Source organism: Periplaneta americana, chromosome 10, assembly GCF_040183065.1.
Source record: "Periplaneta americana isolate PAMFEO1 chromosome 10, P.americana_PAMFEO1_priV1, whole genome shotgun sequence".
NCBI classification, from domain to species: Eukaryota; Metazoa; Arthropoda; class Insecta; order Blattodea; family Blattidae; genus Periplaneta; species Periplaneta americana.
Window position 1 is genome coordinate 121,294,381 of NC_091126.1, and position 16,935 is coordinate 121,311,315.

At 36.0% G+C, this 16,935-nt stretch overlaps 1 protein-coding gene across 1 annotated transcript in view; it reads right to left on the minus strand.

Annotated features, from left to right (window-relative positions):
* Positions 1-16,935, minus strand: part of ltl (larval translucida) — a 147,094-nt gene that overhangs the window by 25,579 nt on the left and 104,580 nt on the right. The window contains exons 3-4 of the mRNA XM_069838088.1: positions 8,182-8,315; positions 1,945-2,206 (exon numbers count right to left, since the gene is read on the minus strand). Coding sequence (XP_069694189.1) covers positions 1,945-2,206; positions 8,182-8,315 — 396 coding nt within the window. The remainder of the gene's footprint in view (positions 1-1,944; positions 2,207-8,181; positions 8,316-16,935) is intronic.

The following is a 16,935-nucleotide window of genomic DNA, read 5'->3' on the forward strand; positions in this document are numbered from 1 at the left end:
CATTTCATTTCATATTCTCTGATTCAGCTCCTGACAAGTACCCTAACATATGTCAAAACTACCTATGACACGTTTTGGGAAGAAATATTAAATATTGCCCAATCCCTTCACTTACAAGAAGCACCACTACAACGCCAAAGACGGACTTCGAAAAGACTAGATCCTGGAAGTGCCCCTCACAGTTTTTCCACTCCTAAGGATATGTACTGTCCAAAGTTTTTTGAAATAATTGATGTTTCCGTTTAGTGTCTTGTTTTAGATTTGAAAGAGCTGCTTCACGTTTCTTGATTAAAATTGAGAAATTCGTCACAAATAGAAGCAATGATGTTACGGACATAGCATATTTTTTTAAAGATGATATTGATTCTGACAGACTGACACTGTACCGTAACATGATGGTGAACATTTTGAATTCAAAAGTGAATACGAACTCCTTAAATAATTTTTCTTGAATTGTACTGTTTCTAAAATGTAATAACTGTGCATCAGAAATGCTTCCAGAATTAACTGAACTAGTACGACTTGTATTAACTGTCCCTGTGTCCACTTGTACAACTGAAAGATCGTTTTCGAGTCTTCGAAGGCTGAAAAGTTACTTAAGGTCATCAATGGGACAGATCAGACTCAATTCAATCGCCATATTAAATTTCCACCGAAATATCATCAGCACGTTGGATCTCAATATTATAGCTAACCAGTTCAATGGAAGAAATGAGTTGTGGCACCATACCTTCGCCAAACTTTCGTTAAAATAGGTAATTTGTTTTGATTATTTTATTCCTTAAACTATTTTAATTGCATGTTTCGAATTTACATAATCTAGTAGCACAGTTATTATTAATAACTTATTAATCAATTATATAAATCTTATTTCAGTTTAGTACAAACTCTAACTTGTATTTCAATCTACATATTAACGTAAAGCATAAACAGGAATTTAATCTTGAATTGTTATCGCACTGAAAATGTTAAAGCATGTATTCTGAGTGATGTCGTTGAAGCTTGGATTTTCCAAATACAGTATTTGGTGGAGATGAGCCCCCCCCCCCCCAATATTGTGACAGCCACGTCGAGAGTCGATCACGTGTCCTGCAAAAGGGAGGGCGCACGTGGAAGGAACGAGGCCCGCGGAGAGAAAGAGGAAGGCCAACATTGCAGCACGAGGCAAAGGGGGACGCAAAGCTGTGGGTGCTTTGCTGTGCGAGGTGAAGGGGGGAGACGAAACCTCCCAAACAGAATCATGAAGAAATGAAGCAGCGAGAACAAGTCTCTAGAAGCAGAAACTTCCAGGGTCGTACTTTCTGGAAACTATGATTTAGTGATAAATAGGAGACACGAAGAAGGAGCCAGCCAGTTGTTAGTTTTTGGTCAACAACCCAGTCAGTCTTGTGTAGCAGTGAAGCCAGCTTCGAGACCGGAGTTCGACTTGAGTGTGTGTCCACAACTGTGCGAGCGTCCAGACGAGTGCGGCGTATCCGGAGTCTGTGGTTCGACGTGCAGTGGATCGCAGTTGGGGGACCTGAGTTCGAAGTTCAATGGACTGTCTCTGAAAATCTTGGGTTCGAAATACTGTGAACTTGAGTGAGTGAGCTAGAATAACTAGCCAAGGCAAACGAACTGAGAACTGACAGTTTTGTTTTGTAAATAGTGCTTTGTGAACATTAGTTGAGATTAGCAGTACATTGTTGTTTTCAATAATCCAAGTGAATTGTCATTGTCGTCTGTGGGGTGCAATAACGAATACTGTGTTGCTGTGTGGAGTGGAAATCCCATTGTTGACGGGAGTGTTTAAATTAAATCATAGAAGGTGATTATTGTTGTGACAAATAAAGTTACATTATTGTTTGAATTAAAAGTTACAATATTTTATGGAAGTCGGTGCCACTGCTCAACTGCGGTTGCTGCTACTGCTACTATTATTGTGCATGCTGACATAATACTAACCTCTTGTATTTTATTATGGTAGAGGTGAAGGCGTTTTAACTTCCTTGCTCTCTGCATAGTTCCTCCCAGATTTCGTAGGTCATTGTTCTGGAAGAAGAGTGACTCAAGAAGAATAAAACTTTTCAGTTCCTGTGGTAACTTCTGCAACTGGTTGTTACCAGCATGGAGTAAGGCCAATTTGTTGCCTTCCAGTGGAAGCTGTCCATCAAGGGTAGTTAGTTGGTTGCCATTAAGGAACAACCATTCCAAATCAGTTAGTCCCCTAAATCCAATGAATAGACAAGTTTAGTGCTTCATAAGTTTGCTATGATTTTTATATACACCTGGCACTTCATTCATTGGGTACATTCTTAGAATTTACAGGTATGTGACTATGACTTTACTACAATACGTGAAACATACCTAAACAAAGTACTGGTACATACCTATTAAATCTTATACAGACAGATGCTCAGTTACTACCGATCCAATTTTTAATAATACTTCTCATCTCATCACATTTGCACACTTCAAAATGATACTGCAGAAATTAGAGATAGTCACAACTTAGCAAATAATCAAGTTAAGAAAACTTTTAAGAAAGCTACAAGAAGTGTTCTCCAAAATAAGTTAAAAGAAACAGGAAATAACCGACTGAACAACAATGTTAAGATTCTTACAAAACGGGACATATTTTTAATAAAGGATATAGGCCTCCAATCGTTGGTATAAAAGATGAAAATGAAAATTTAATTTTGGAAATACACAAATGTCTTCAATTATTGAAAAACAAATGTTTATAAGTTCACTAAATTCTTCTTCTATTGCAAATAACACCAACTTTCAATCTGAAGGTTTATAACATACAATCCTTGATAAGTTATTCTGATTTGATTGACATTTAAACGGACATTCGAAATTGGAAATGTGAAAAAGCACTAGAATAAAATGGAATTTTCTCCAAAGAAATTAAATTTGGTGGAAGCACCCAAATGAAATGTTACACATACCATACTCTAATTTTAGAAGCTTTCAAACAAGAAATGATTTCAGAAATTTGAAAAAAATATAATAAATGTTCCACTTCATAAAAAGGGAAACTTGTAGAAATGTGAAAATGATACAGACTCTCCTGGATTACTCATATAAAATTCAATTTAAAATAATTCTAAATGTAATATACCGGTACTCAAACTACGAGTATATGCACTAGAATGTGTTGAAGACCATCAAACTGGGTCAGATCAGAACAGATCAACAAGCTGTATGATATCCATTCTTCAGCAACCAATGTCAAAATTTTCGGAACTCGGAAAAGATTTACATATATTTTTCATTAATTTGAGAAGGCTTATGACAGTGCAAGAAGATATTACTTGTGATCAAAGTTAAAAGGAAAAAAAAGAATACCATATAAATTAATAGGGCACATTGAAGTTTGTATAGAAGTTCCAAATATAAGATTAAAATAGGTACCAGTAACCAAGTTTCTAACAGTTTCCTAATGAATTCTGATGCTCAGGAAGGAGATGTACTATCTCCTATAATTTACTGTTTAATTTTGTGTTAGAAAATTCTCTTCAGAAAGTTAGAAATGAAAATAATTGTGTCAATTTCAATTTCTATAAATATAATATACCGGTACTTGCTTATGCAGGCGATGTTGTGTTACTCAGTCAAACAGAAGTAGACATCAAGAAGCACCTGTTCAGAGTACTTCAATGAGACAAAAGACACTGGTATAAATTTAATGCTTCTAAAGCTAAATATATGAAAGTATCAAGATGTTCCAATAATATAAACTCACTAAGATGGATAATAGGGAATTTGAAAAAAATTAAGCAATTTAAATATCTAGGCCATGTTATTAATGATAAAAAAAACTGTTTTAAAAATAAATTGAACTTCGTCTAGCCCATAATCATAAACAAATGTTATTAGAGTCTTAAAAAATTCTGAGATCCATACTTCTCTTGAGAACAACAAAACTAAAGTGTTACAAAACGATAATTATATCTGTATTATTCAGTGGAAATTTGGATATTAACACAAAATAATACATCTTGTTTACAAAATAATAAATCAGCAAAATCAATTATTACTTAGAAAATAAAATTCTGACAAAGATTTTTTTGGCCTCATTCTATAAAATGGTTGCTAGAGAATTCTAAAACAATGGAGAGTTAAGAATTCTTTATAAAGGTTCAGATATAGTGACGTTGGTAAAAAGGTGAACACTGTGGTGGCTTACTTAGTCAAGTTCCATACTGAGACCATACAAGCAAGTCTCCAAAGAAAAATGGAGAATTACCCGAGAGGTAGAAGGCCATTTTGTCCTCTGCCGTATGCTGTGGTTTAAGGCATCATGCCTGGACTGTTATGGAATGAGTACTGGTTCGAGTCCTCATGGGAGAAGAAATTTTTTCATGAAATTTTGGTTAGTGTTTGGAGCCAGCATTGTGATGAATTTGGGGAACTATGAGAGGTAGAGAAATCTGGTTCTATGAACCATAATGGTTAGGAAGATCATCGTGCTAATCACAGTATACCCCTATACTGGCTGGATGATGCTGAGGCATGTGAATGTGAAGTCAGCAGTCAGTTGGTCGGCCTTGGTCCTCTATAGACTATCGCACTGAAGATTATTAGAATGCTACTTGATATGCAACAACTCCGATGGAAGGACATAGTGGACTATAATCTCCTCGAACTAAGAGACTATCAAGACGAAGCTGAAGACAAGCGTCTCTGGAGAGCTTTGGTGAGGAAACCAGAAACCGTCTCCAGTTTAAATGATCGTAATTGATTGATTGATTGGCTGACTGACCAACAGATCGACCAACCAATTGAATTTTCAATCAAACTCATTTAGTGTTTGTAAATAACTATCACTCTCCTAATTCGAAGTACCTAAACAGAAAACATAATTTTACATATATGGTTATTAGAATCGTAAAGGTGAACGTTTATTGCGAACATTTGTGTAGAACTGTGTATGACATTTTGTATTATACAGATCTGTTCCATACAGAATAAATGAAGAGAGTTTACATTGGGAACATGTATAGAACATTGTGTGGGAACATATCGCTCATTTGCGATAGGAGTGACACAACTCAAAAAGTGTTAATTTTACAGGAGAAGCATTTTAAAATTTTCATATTCTTAAAAATCAAATTGTAGGCCCATGCTTTTTCCAAACGGAATGCAATTTTGCACATGTATTATATTTCTAGTGTTGTAGTGTATAGTAGGCCTACCATAATTATTATTCAATTTCAATAATTTCAACAATTATTTTAAGTTGTGTCGTTCTTTTTTTAAATAAATATGTGTCCGTTTTGAGTTATGACAGTGAGAATATTTACCTGACGTACAATAATTGTACAATTATTGCAATTGTACAATAACTGCACAATTATTGTGTTTGTAGAAAAGTAATTTTTCGATAAAGTAATGCAGTGGATTAATTTATCGGCATGTCATTACACCATAATATTATAGGGATGCTCTGTGACATTCATTAATAAATTTAAATTTTAACAAAGATGTTATTGTATTGACAAATGAATGTAATAACTTTTTATGAAAATAATACTTTATAATTAACCGTATAATTTAAAGACTATTTTTAAATACACGACTATGAATTATATTAGAAAAAATAATATAATAGCAACAATCTAGATTGAAAAAGCATTATACAAAATCTAAAATTCTTTACACAAAATTATTTTAGAAATAAATTGCCCAGTAAATATGAACTACAGCACAACACTTTGAATACAGTTCACAACACCTGTCTACACTTTCAGAGATTCAAAAAATTCTTTATAGAAGCTTGGAATGTGATTCGGTTTAATCAGATCTAGTAAATCTGCCTTTTTCCTCTCACTTATATCTATTTTTACATTATAAACTTGTGGCAATTCTGGAATCTCGGTTTTGGTTTCACTTCTTGAAGGACATTTTTTTAGCTGTACTTCTTGAAATTCTTCGTCGAAATAGAATGTTTTGTAGAAAAATGACAATGGATGACTTTGATGCACTGTCAAAACCTTTACTTCGTTGATTTTCCTTGTGTTCCTGAAGTAATTTGCGTTCTTGTAACTTATTCCTAGATTCTTGATATTGAAAAAGTCCTTATGGGATATTTCTTTAGTTTTGTAGGTCCGTCCTGTTTTCTTTGCAGCTTTAACAATAGAGACAAACTGATGTGGAGTGTAAATCGGACCACTTTTGAACACGCATTTTACTTCGCCCTCGATATTGAAATGGCACTATCGTCTTCGTCCTGAGTGTGTCCAATTATCAACAATTTATGGATAATGGATTTCAGATTTGGAATTTGGATACAGTGAACATGTACAGATGGATCATGAACCTTAGAACAGAAGTCCTCAGCAATGATCAGTATAGAAAATTATGTTTACCGGTATGTCTTTAGCTGACATTTTTTATTTTTCTTCAAGAAGTTAAGTACACAGATACCTATTTCATTGACACCTCTTTCTGCTTCTCTCACATCCCAAATGAAACAGGTGACATCAGTTGTTTTCAAGTCAAAAATGTTAAATTAAAAACATTCTATTTAGAATCTGCATCAGCATCATTTACACTAGCCTGCTTACTTTCTGTAAATAACAGGCAGATCATTATTCATATTACATATTTTAAACTTATTTCATTTACAGGGACACTGTTATTTCTTTTAAATTTTTGTCAGGGCATTAATACTATTCATCTTGATCAAATCTGCGGTATATTATTGAACAAACCTACGAGTTGTGTTTGAGTAACCGGCTGCCAGACATCATTTTCTAAAAATGTTTGTTTTGACAGCTTCAGAATTAGATAGGAACGTAATTAACTCATTTCCGTGTAAAAAAATTACGAAATCTATTAAAAATAAAGGTAAAACGTTATTATACTTTTCAAATAGATAGACATAACATTAAATAATTGTTAAATTAAAATAGTTTTAATCATAAATACCGTCACAATATTAAATGTAAGCTTATTGATGACAAGGGAAGTTAAATAAGTATATGTTACTTATCTAAAATAATGACACAACGCAGAATAATTCCTTGCCACTGAAAAAAAATTATTCAATGAAAAGACGCAACACAAATTCTGTCACTCTTCATGAAAAGATTTAAACATTTCAGTTTGAATTCTTCGTAGCAACTAAAATTAAGTCTTTGTTGTTGTAATGATTTTGTTAGATTAAAACAATTTAATAAAGACACATCTGCCATCTGGGGGAAAAATAATGTAATCATGTATTTGTCGTTATTCACGATAAAAATATACTACTTTCGGAGTTCATTTTTGTAAGAATCTCAAAAATGAAAAATTTTGAGTTGTGCCTCTCTTATCGCAAATGAGCAATATACAGAACAATGTGTAAGTTCATTTTCATTATGGACATCGATGAGGAAGGAGGGTAGCTGCGAATATATTGAATAAGCAGTCATGGACAGCCGATAAGGGGTGGTCCTCCAGCTTGGGGGTTGGGCGAAGGGCTAACAACCCATCACCGTAAAAAACAGCTTGTTACGAAACCTAACAATAAACCTCGGAATGGGACTGATTCTCCGGCACGACCACAGCAAAGGAATAAAGGTTAGTTGGGAGGCCGGAGAGAAAAAGATCTTTGGGGAGGCCGAGACGTAGATGGGAAGATAATATTAAAATGGATTTGAAGGAGGTGGGATATGATGGTAGAGACTGGATTAATCTTGATCAGGATAGGGACCAATGGCGGGCTTATGTGAGGGCGACAATTAATCTCCAGGTTCCCTAAAAGCCAGTAAGTAAGTAAGGAAGTAAGTAAGTAAGTAACATCGATGAGGAAATTTATCTAATCTTTGTATTCAAAATTAAAGTAATTTTACACAAAGAATTATACAGATGTGTCTGTCTCTGAAGTCCGTATTTAAAAGATCCCAGGGAGATTTTCTTATATCCATTTCTTTAGTTAAATTTAAAAGTTTTGCTAACTATAAACTGTGCACTCCATCTTTGTTTATGTGAGCTACATAGAAAACGTATGCGTATGCTCAGGTTGCAGAACATGAATAATTGTTATCAGTCACATAGGGATGTAGTATATGAATGCAACTCTTCATTTTTTATGATATATACAGGAACATGTTCCAATTTCCATACCATGCAGAACCTATTCGGAACACTTACATGTCCTATACTCAATGTCCCCAATAAAAACGACCTTAACTGAAAGTGAATACGTACCTTAATGTATCATTCAAATGTACGAGTTTGTTACGTCCCAAATGAAGATGTCTCAATGTATTTGGCATTGAAGATTGTTCTAGTTGAGATATGTCATTTCCTGCAAGTACCAGGTGCTGTAAATCTGGCATGTTCTGAAAAATATGAAAAATCCATACTGGTATTTGTCTTAACTTCATTCTACATAATTTATATAAGATATCGCTCAAAATAATGTGGATAAAAGAGTAAATACTAGTCCACAGTATACCTACATACATCTTTATCTTATTTGAAGAAGTGCCATTAATACATGATACGAGCTCTGTCTAGCCATGTTACATTAACTTACCTAAGATAATGTTACCTTACTACACTTCACAGAACTCCCCTTGGAACTTCACAAACTTTTCCCAAGTTTTGCAAAGTTCTCTTTGAGGATCACTTTCAGCTGCTTCGACTCTTTCCCCTTAATTTGGTTCATAGTCTGCAATCTCACCTGTTTTAACGACAATTTTAGCTTTTCGAAAATCTATAAGACGCAGAAACCCAATCTGGGCTGTATGGGGACAGACCTGCATATTGCAATGTTTAAAAAAATAATAATAATAAATAATAATCCTGCACAAGACGTGAATAATGAGCAGGTGCATTTCCATGATGAAAATGCCAGTCACCACTTGCCCATAGCTTCAACTCTTTTCTTCTTACTGCATCCCTCATCTAGCAAAGAACTTCGATGTAATAGTCCACACCTGTGGAGTAACGGTCAGCGCGTCTGGCTGCAAAACCAGGTGGCCCGGGTTCGAATCCCGGTCAAGGCAAGTTACCTGGTTGAGGTTTTTTCCGGGGTTTTCCCTCAACCCAATACGAGCAAATGCTGGGTAACTTTCGGTGCTGGACTCCAGAGTCATTTCACCGGCATTATCACCTTCATATCATTCAGACGCTAAATAACCTAGATGTTGATACAGCATCGTAAAATAACGCAATAAAAAAATAAATCGATGTAATAATGTTCACTTACTGTATAGACCCGAGAAACATACTCATGATAAAAAAAACCGTCAACTTGACCTTTACATTGTTTGGACTTTAGCACATTCTTCAGATGTGGAAACTCAGGCAACTTCTAAGATTGCACTTTTGTTTCAGGATCAATGACATAAATAGATGAAACATATCCAGTTAAGACCATTTTGAGGAAATTTTGGTTACTGTTTCAAGTAAATCCTATGTAATTTAAGTACGAAATTCTTTCTGCTTTCTTGACACAGTGCGGAACGAATTTTGTCTGCGTGTGCTTCATGTCAAAATCCTCCGTCAATCTCCGAGAATTCCCAATTCAAATTGTTAAAGTTGAGACATGTCATTTCCTGCAAGTACCAGATGCTGTAACTCTGACACGTTTTAAAAAATATGAACATTAAAATTCATCTTAACTTTACTGAATATTTTTATATTATTCTAATTCCTGCACTGTCAATAGCCGATTTTCGTTGATTGCAGTCCATATGTGTTCAACATTTTCGAGTGTTCTGCTTGTCGAAGGTTTTTCAGAATGTGGATTGCTTTCAATGGATTCCCAGTCATCTTTAAAGTATTGGTACCACTATTTTATCTGGGCTATTATCTCTGGAAGTTTGCTTGGCTATTCGAATGATTTCCGCGGGCAAATGTCCAAATGGAAGCAAAACTTGATGCATATTCCACTGTATTAGCTTCTCACTGTGAATGTTAGTCAAACAGTACACAGCAGAATAAAATTAAAATCTAATGTTTTCAGAGCATATAAGACTTCATCTTTTATCTCCTTCCAGACTTTTTAAATGGATCCCTGTCAGTTAGTTGAAATCAACCAATTTTGACTAACAATCTAGTCAAAGAAATAATCAGAATGAGAGAGGGAGGGAGGGAGGGAGGGAGGGAGTCACCAAACATCGTAAGATGAAGATTACATTTGTAAAGTTTCTTTCAACCCATAAGCAGTGCTGACTAGATCAGACGCTATGGACAGTACTCTATAACAGAGTCGCCAGTATGAAAGGACAATTCCAAGCCTTTGGCGTGAGACGAACTCGATAGCTCAGTGGTAGAGCGCCTGACCGGAGAACAGGAAATCGCAGGTTCGATTCCCGCTCGAGGTTGTGAAATTTTTCTTTCATACCATGGCATGATTGTGACTATAATAGTATTCAAATTCATAAACATTTCTACTTTTATTTATTGGCAGTTTCACAAGAAGGTCAACCAATTCGTAATGTTTTAAAACTGAGACAATAAATACCTGTCATGTAACATTTTGTAGCTAACAGTCCCTGAAACATTATTTTGGAGTTGAAGAACCTATACATGTAATGTCTCTGATGTGAACGGTAGTTATATGCAGCCATTTGTTAAGACCTCACTTTCTGATAATAATTTAAGGTGATTCTTCTAGCCCTTGTAATCAATAACTTAACCCTGCTTTAGTCGTGCACGGAATTCTGTTCCGCATTAAACTACAGTGAAACCTGTCTAAAGTGGCCATCTGAAGTTACCTTGTAAAATGGCCGTTTTATCAGGTGGCCGCTTGATTAAGGTTGCGGCTTTTTTATGAATCCGCATGAAAATACTGAATTTCACTGACTTTTTAGTACTGTGCGTGTACAACAATCGTGCATATTAATGTCAGCCTCTTCCATTCTTGCAACTAGCCTTTTCAAAACTCGCTTGCGGTACCTCAATTTAAATGACTAGATAATTCCTTGATCAAGGGGCTGGAGGTGTGATGTCGTATTTGGGGGAAGAAACACCAATTTCACTGATCACATTGCGATTTTGTCGTTTAATCTTAGAATTGAAATCGTATAGTTAATTCTCAAACAATGAAGATGTCATCCAAGCTTTATTGTTGGCACTCCATTTCACCCCCAATAAGCCCATGTCAACATTTTTCAAACGTCTTGGTTTCAATTATTTCCCTATCATTAAGAGTGATTCTTTTTCTCCTGCAGCATTACAACAAAAGAGCAGGGTTATTCTATCTTTTGCCAACTTCCCCCCTTTACACTCTTTTTTCTTAAAACTTAAAGTTTTGTTAGGGAGGGCCCTAAGAAACCTGTTACGTCAACATTGTAAATGTCTCTGAGTTCATATTCCTCAAGAATTGAAGGCAGTCTATTTTTTCCATTCTTCAATAACATTGGTTGCAATATCACCTCCTTCACCAGACACAGAACGAAATGCAATGTTATGCCGTTTTCTAAAACACTCTTACCACCCATTACTATATAGCAACAAAATTGCTTACATTGAATTCTTTGGCAATTTCAAGAGCTTTCTCTTGATCATAGGCCCACTTACTGGCAATTTCTTCGCCCTCGCACACTTGAACCATTCGTAAACGAAATAATTCACATTACTAAACACAGATTCTCTCTTCCATTTTTGGACACCACCAGTGGCGGTGCGTCAATAAGAGCACAAGAGCACGTGAACATCTTGTTTCCATTAATGCACGACTAGTTTTATTATTTGATACCGTATTGACGTAATGGGGATGTATAATCTCAGAATCGAGTATTTTAAACTTCCCGCATCTTGCATAAACTTCTTATGTAAACTTGGCAACATCCGTTCACGTACAAGCCGTGCTCTTTTCGAGATGGTTACAGGAATTTCACGCATGCGCGGGAGAAAATTGTCTTTAGCTGGCCGCTCATCAAGAGCACAAAGCGTTAAGTGAACATGATAAGTATCTATCCTACAGATGTCAGGTGCATCGGTGCCTATCGTTCACGTGCTATATTTCGAGGAGGAAATTTAAAAGCCTGTAGATGTCAGCATCTGACTGTAGGAACGTTTACTTTACGTAGAGGTGTGTACAGTGCTGCTACGAGAGTGTAGTTTGTGAATTACTATACTTCAGTGTCGACTGTCGGCATAATAGCATAGCATGGATAAATATATGATAGAATGCGAAACTGCGGTCAGCACCATCTGGATTTGGGGGTTTGAAATAAGCTAATCAGCTTAGGTGGTGAATATTAGAATTACGTGTTGGGTACATTACCAAGAGTTCTGAGTTCGCATCGAGTGCTGATCGGAGAAGCATCTTATCGAACAGTGCTCCGCCCTGATTTGTGCATACGTAGTTGCGTAGTTTTTTCAAGTTATATTTAGTGGAATTATATTATTATCTAACAGTTTAACGACATTGTGTGGTGTTTGTTTAAGTTATAACTTTATTTCTTCATCATTTTGTGTTACGTGCGCGAACATAATCGAGTGATTGTGTAGTAATTACTTTAGCTTGGCTCTCGGAGCCAAGCGTGGTGCCTGTTAAAATGACTCAAAATACTGAAGACTGGTGTCTAATCGAAAATCAACCTGGTGTATTTAACATAGTGACTTCAAATACGACAACAACCACAACATCTGTAACAAGTAGTAGTACCCCTACATCTACAATGACTACATTATGTGATCCTACTCGCGTACCCAATTCAACTAGCAAACAAATTAATCCCGCGGAAAACGCAACTTCAAGTAAAAGTAAAGTAAGAGATCATGTCGTTAAGAAACAGAAACTAAATACGGACAAAGCCAAACCGAATTCTTCAGTTTCCGATACACAAACAACATTATCTCATGAAACATTAATTCATCCGGATATCAAACTACAAAATGTTATTGATCCTCTTGTCCATGAAATGGACACCGACATATCACCAGAAAACCAAAATAATCCTCAAGTAGGAAACCAAAAAGATAACAACAACACAGATTTTCCTAGACCCAAATCAACTCGAATGCCGCCAATTATTGTGAAGAATATCCCAGCCGGAAATTTCTTTGCAAATAATAAAAAACTGCAGTCACTACTTAGCCAGCCACTGAAAATCACATACTCTGCTGAAGGAATGAAATATTTAACTAGTTGCCGCGCTGACTATGACAAGTTATATAATATCTTGCAAACTGAAAACCTTCAGTTTTATTCTCACGAACCTCGGGAAACTAAATTACTACAAGTAGTACTGAAAGGACTTCCAGCTTTTGTAGAATCTGCTACTCTCAAAACAGAACTTGAACTCTTAGATTTCCAAATAGAACACATTCGACAAATTACTGTTCCTTGCTACGACACTGATGGCATACCGACACGACGTCCCATCCCCATCTGGATAATTACACTTCCAAATAATGAACACTCCCGAACCATATACCAATTGCAAGATATTAACAATCATATCATAAAAATTGAGTCATATAGACCTCGTCCGCATATTACACAATGCCATAAGTGTCAGGGTTTTGGTCACACTTCACGTCGATGTAATTTGCCTACTCGATGTGTTAAATGCGGAAATAATCACTTATTCGCCGATTGTCCTCTGAAAGGCCCTGTACATAACCCTAAATGTGCAAATTGTGACGGTGCTCATACTGCCAGCTACAGCCAGTGCCCAATTCAACTAAAGAAGAAAGCGGAACTTCAAGAGAAGATGAGGAACAGGAGAATTCTTTCCGAAGAACGTTCTACACCACCGACATGGAAACACAGTGACTTTCCTCTACTTGCTAATCCTGGCAACACCAAAGCTTTCCAGTCAACATTTAATTCTCAAAGTGCTACATCAACATCATCTGAATCAATATCAGACTCCTTCAAAGATATTGTTAATATCTTACGCTCACTGAACATTCAACGTACAATTCAGCTTGTCCGCACAACACTTCATAAAATCCAAAATGCAAATGACTCAATATCCAAGGTCATAATATTCATTGAAGGTTTCATTAATCTTTTCAATTTACAACAATCTATAAATGACCCCTAAATGCTTTCCAAACACAGAGGACTAAACATCTTACATTTCAATGCCAATGGAATAATCCACCAGACTTACGAACTACAAGCCTTGCTCTTTAATTATGATATTGACCTCGCATGTATTAGTGAAACTCATCTAAAACCCACTATAAAATTTCGTGTACGCAACTATACTGTTATCCGTGCAGATAGAAACAACCGACCTGGAGGAGGAACTGCTATACTCATTAAAAATTCCATACCATATCGAACAGCCATTCTACCGATTTTTCAGAATCTTGAAGCCACTGGTGTATTCATCCAGCTTGAAGGAACAGAAATACTCATAGCATCTGTTTATTACCCGCCATACGCTCAACTCAATGAAAACGACCTGACCCTGCTTATCACACATCTCAAACATTTCATTTTCTGTGGTGATCTCAATGCAAAACATAAATCATGGAATTCTAGACTGAATACTCCGAAAGGTGAAACTTTGTTATTACATTCCAATAAATTTCATTACTCAATTACAGGACCAAATGCACCTACAAGATTTCCCTGGATAACCGCTCATCATCCAGATGTACTTGATATTTGTTTATGTAACACAAAATATTCCCCGGTTCAACAAATCTGCTTAAACGCTCTTGACTCCGACCATATTCCAGTACTTCTGACCTTCAAGGCCCCTTTCCATATGATATCAGATCAACCTTCTACAGAAAAAGTTACAGATTGGAATGGCTTCACAAAACGCTTGAACAAAATCATCCCAGGTACTCTACCGACTTTAAAAACTTCAGAAATAGAAACTGCTATAAAAATATTTTCAGACACTATCATAGACACATTCGATGAAATGTCCTCCACATTGACTTTTGAGAAATCAGATAACAACGCTTATGGTAAAAATGAACTAAAATATCTTCTTAAAGCCAAAAACCAAGCTCGAAAACGGTGGCAACTTTATGCGGATCCTCAAGCAAAAAGAGCTTTTTATCGGTATCAACGTGCTATCCGAAGAAAATATGAGCTTTACAAAATCAATAAGTTTGCCGACACAGTGGAAAACATAAAGCCTACAGGAAAAACCTTTTGGTCGTTAGAAAACGAATGTTAGGAAAATCTATCACAAAAAATTCAACACCTATTAAAGACTCAAGTGGTACATTTAATTATGATCCCATTGATAGGCTTGAAGCTCTTGCAAACTCCTTTCAAAACCGATTCTCCTCCCATCATCACTCGTCACTACAAGACTTTTCAACAACAATATCGCAACATGTACAGTCCATATTACATCCCCCTGAACCGGGAAATGCACCTCACGTACGACCACAAGAAATCAAGATCATAATTCGAAATCTAGCACCGAAGAAGACACCTGGTCCGGATAAAATCACACCAGCCATACTGAAGAAATTACCAAAAAGAGCAATAACACATTTAACGAAGATATTCAACTCATGTCTACATCATAATTATTTTCCAACAGCATGGAAAACAGCACATATTATACCAATTGTTAAACCGGGAAAAGATCCAACATTACCCCAAAGTTATAGACCAATCAGCCTAACCAACTTCCTTGGAAAAATTTTTGAACGTATCATTCTGGCACGACTAAAGCCATATTTAACTGCACCAGATGTCATCCACCATGAACAGTTTGGATTTAAACCCCACCATAGTCCCAGAGAAGCACTTCACAGATTAACAACATCCGTTCAAAGAGGATTTCAACTTTGACAACATACAGTAGCTACATTTATCGACATTCAGCAAGCTTTTGATACTGTCTGGCACACTGGTTTATTATATAAACTTCACAAACTTAACATTCCTATAAATTGTATTCAACTTATCGCCAGCTACCTTTCAGATAGAACTTTTCGTGTTCAAAACGGACGCTGTCTCTCAAACGCTCACGTCATAACAGCAGGAGTTCCTCAAGGATAAGTTTTAAGCCCAACACTGTACTGTGCATATGTCCGTGATATACCAATTCATCCAAAATGTAAACTTACACTATACGCTGATGATACTGTTATTTATACGAAGCATATAAACATTCATTTTGCTTGTATACAAATGCAGGAAGCCTTAAATATTATTACCCAATGGTCCACAAAATGGCGCCTTAAGATAAATGGCTCCAAGTCGCAAGCAGTTGTTTTCACAAGAAGATTTCCGCGGCAATCACAACCCTTAACCATTCAAAATGAAAATATACCTTTCACAATTACCGTCAAGTATCTTGGAGTTTTCCTTGATAAGAGACTTACTTTCAAACATCATGTCTTACATATTCGTGAGAAGGCCTTCCAACGATATATGCTTCTTTACTCATTTTTCAAGAGCTATACATCTTTAAATGTTAAAACCATGTTGTACAAAGTTCTAATTCGATCCTACATGACATTCTGTTGTGAAATATGGGCTCAAGCAAATCCGCGACATCTTCAACGACTGGACGGACTTCAACGAGCCATCTGCCGAACCATCACTGGAGCGGACTATCTCATTCGAAATAGCCAACTGTACGACGATCTTGGCATACTGTACTTCTCAGCTTATATCAAAACTCTTCGTACAAAATTTCTAACATCCCTCTATAAACATCCAAACCCACTAATAAGTAAAAATATACCGGTTCCTTTTACATTACATTATCAACATGCTCACTCTGCTATTGGTAGAGTTACGGTGCCTTGAAATATTTTAATTTCTAACTTGTCATATGATCTCCTACACTTCTTTTAAAAGGAAAGGGTCAATTTCCACCTGGTACTTGTGAAAAATCAATCAATGAAAAGAAAAAAAAAACCAAGAGTTCTCTATTTATCCGTTCGAGATATTATTGTACGGGAGAGTCGAAGATGAAGATGGCGAACTGAAACTTGCTAATAAGTGAACACAACGAGTTAGAAAGAGAAAGATATAGAGTGGTCATTGCGCCGCCATGTTTGAAG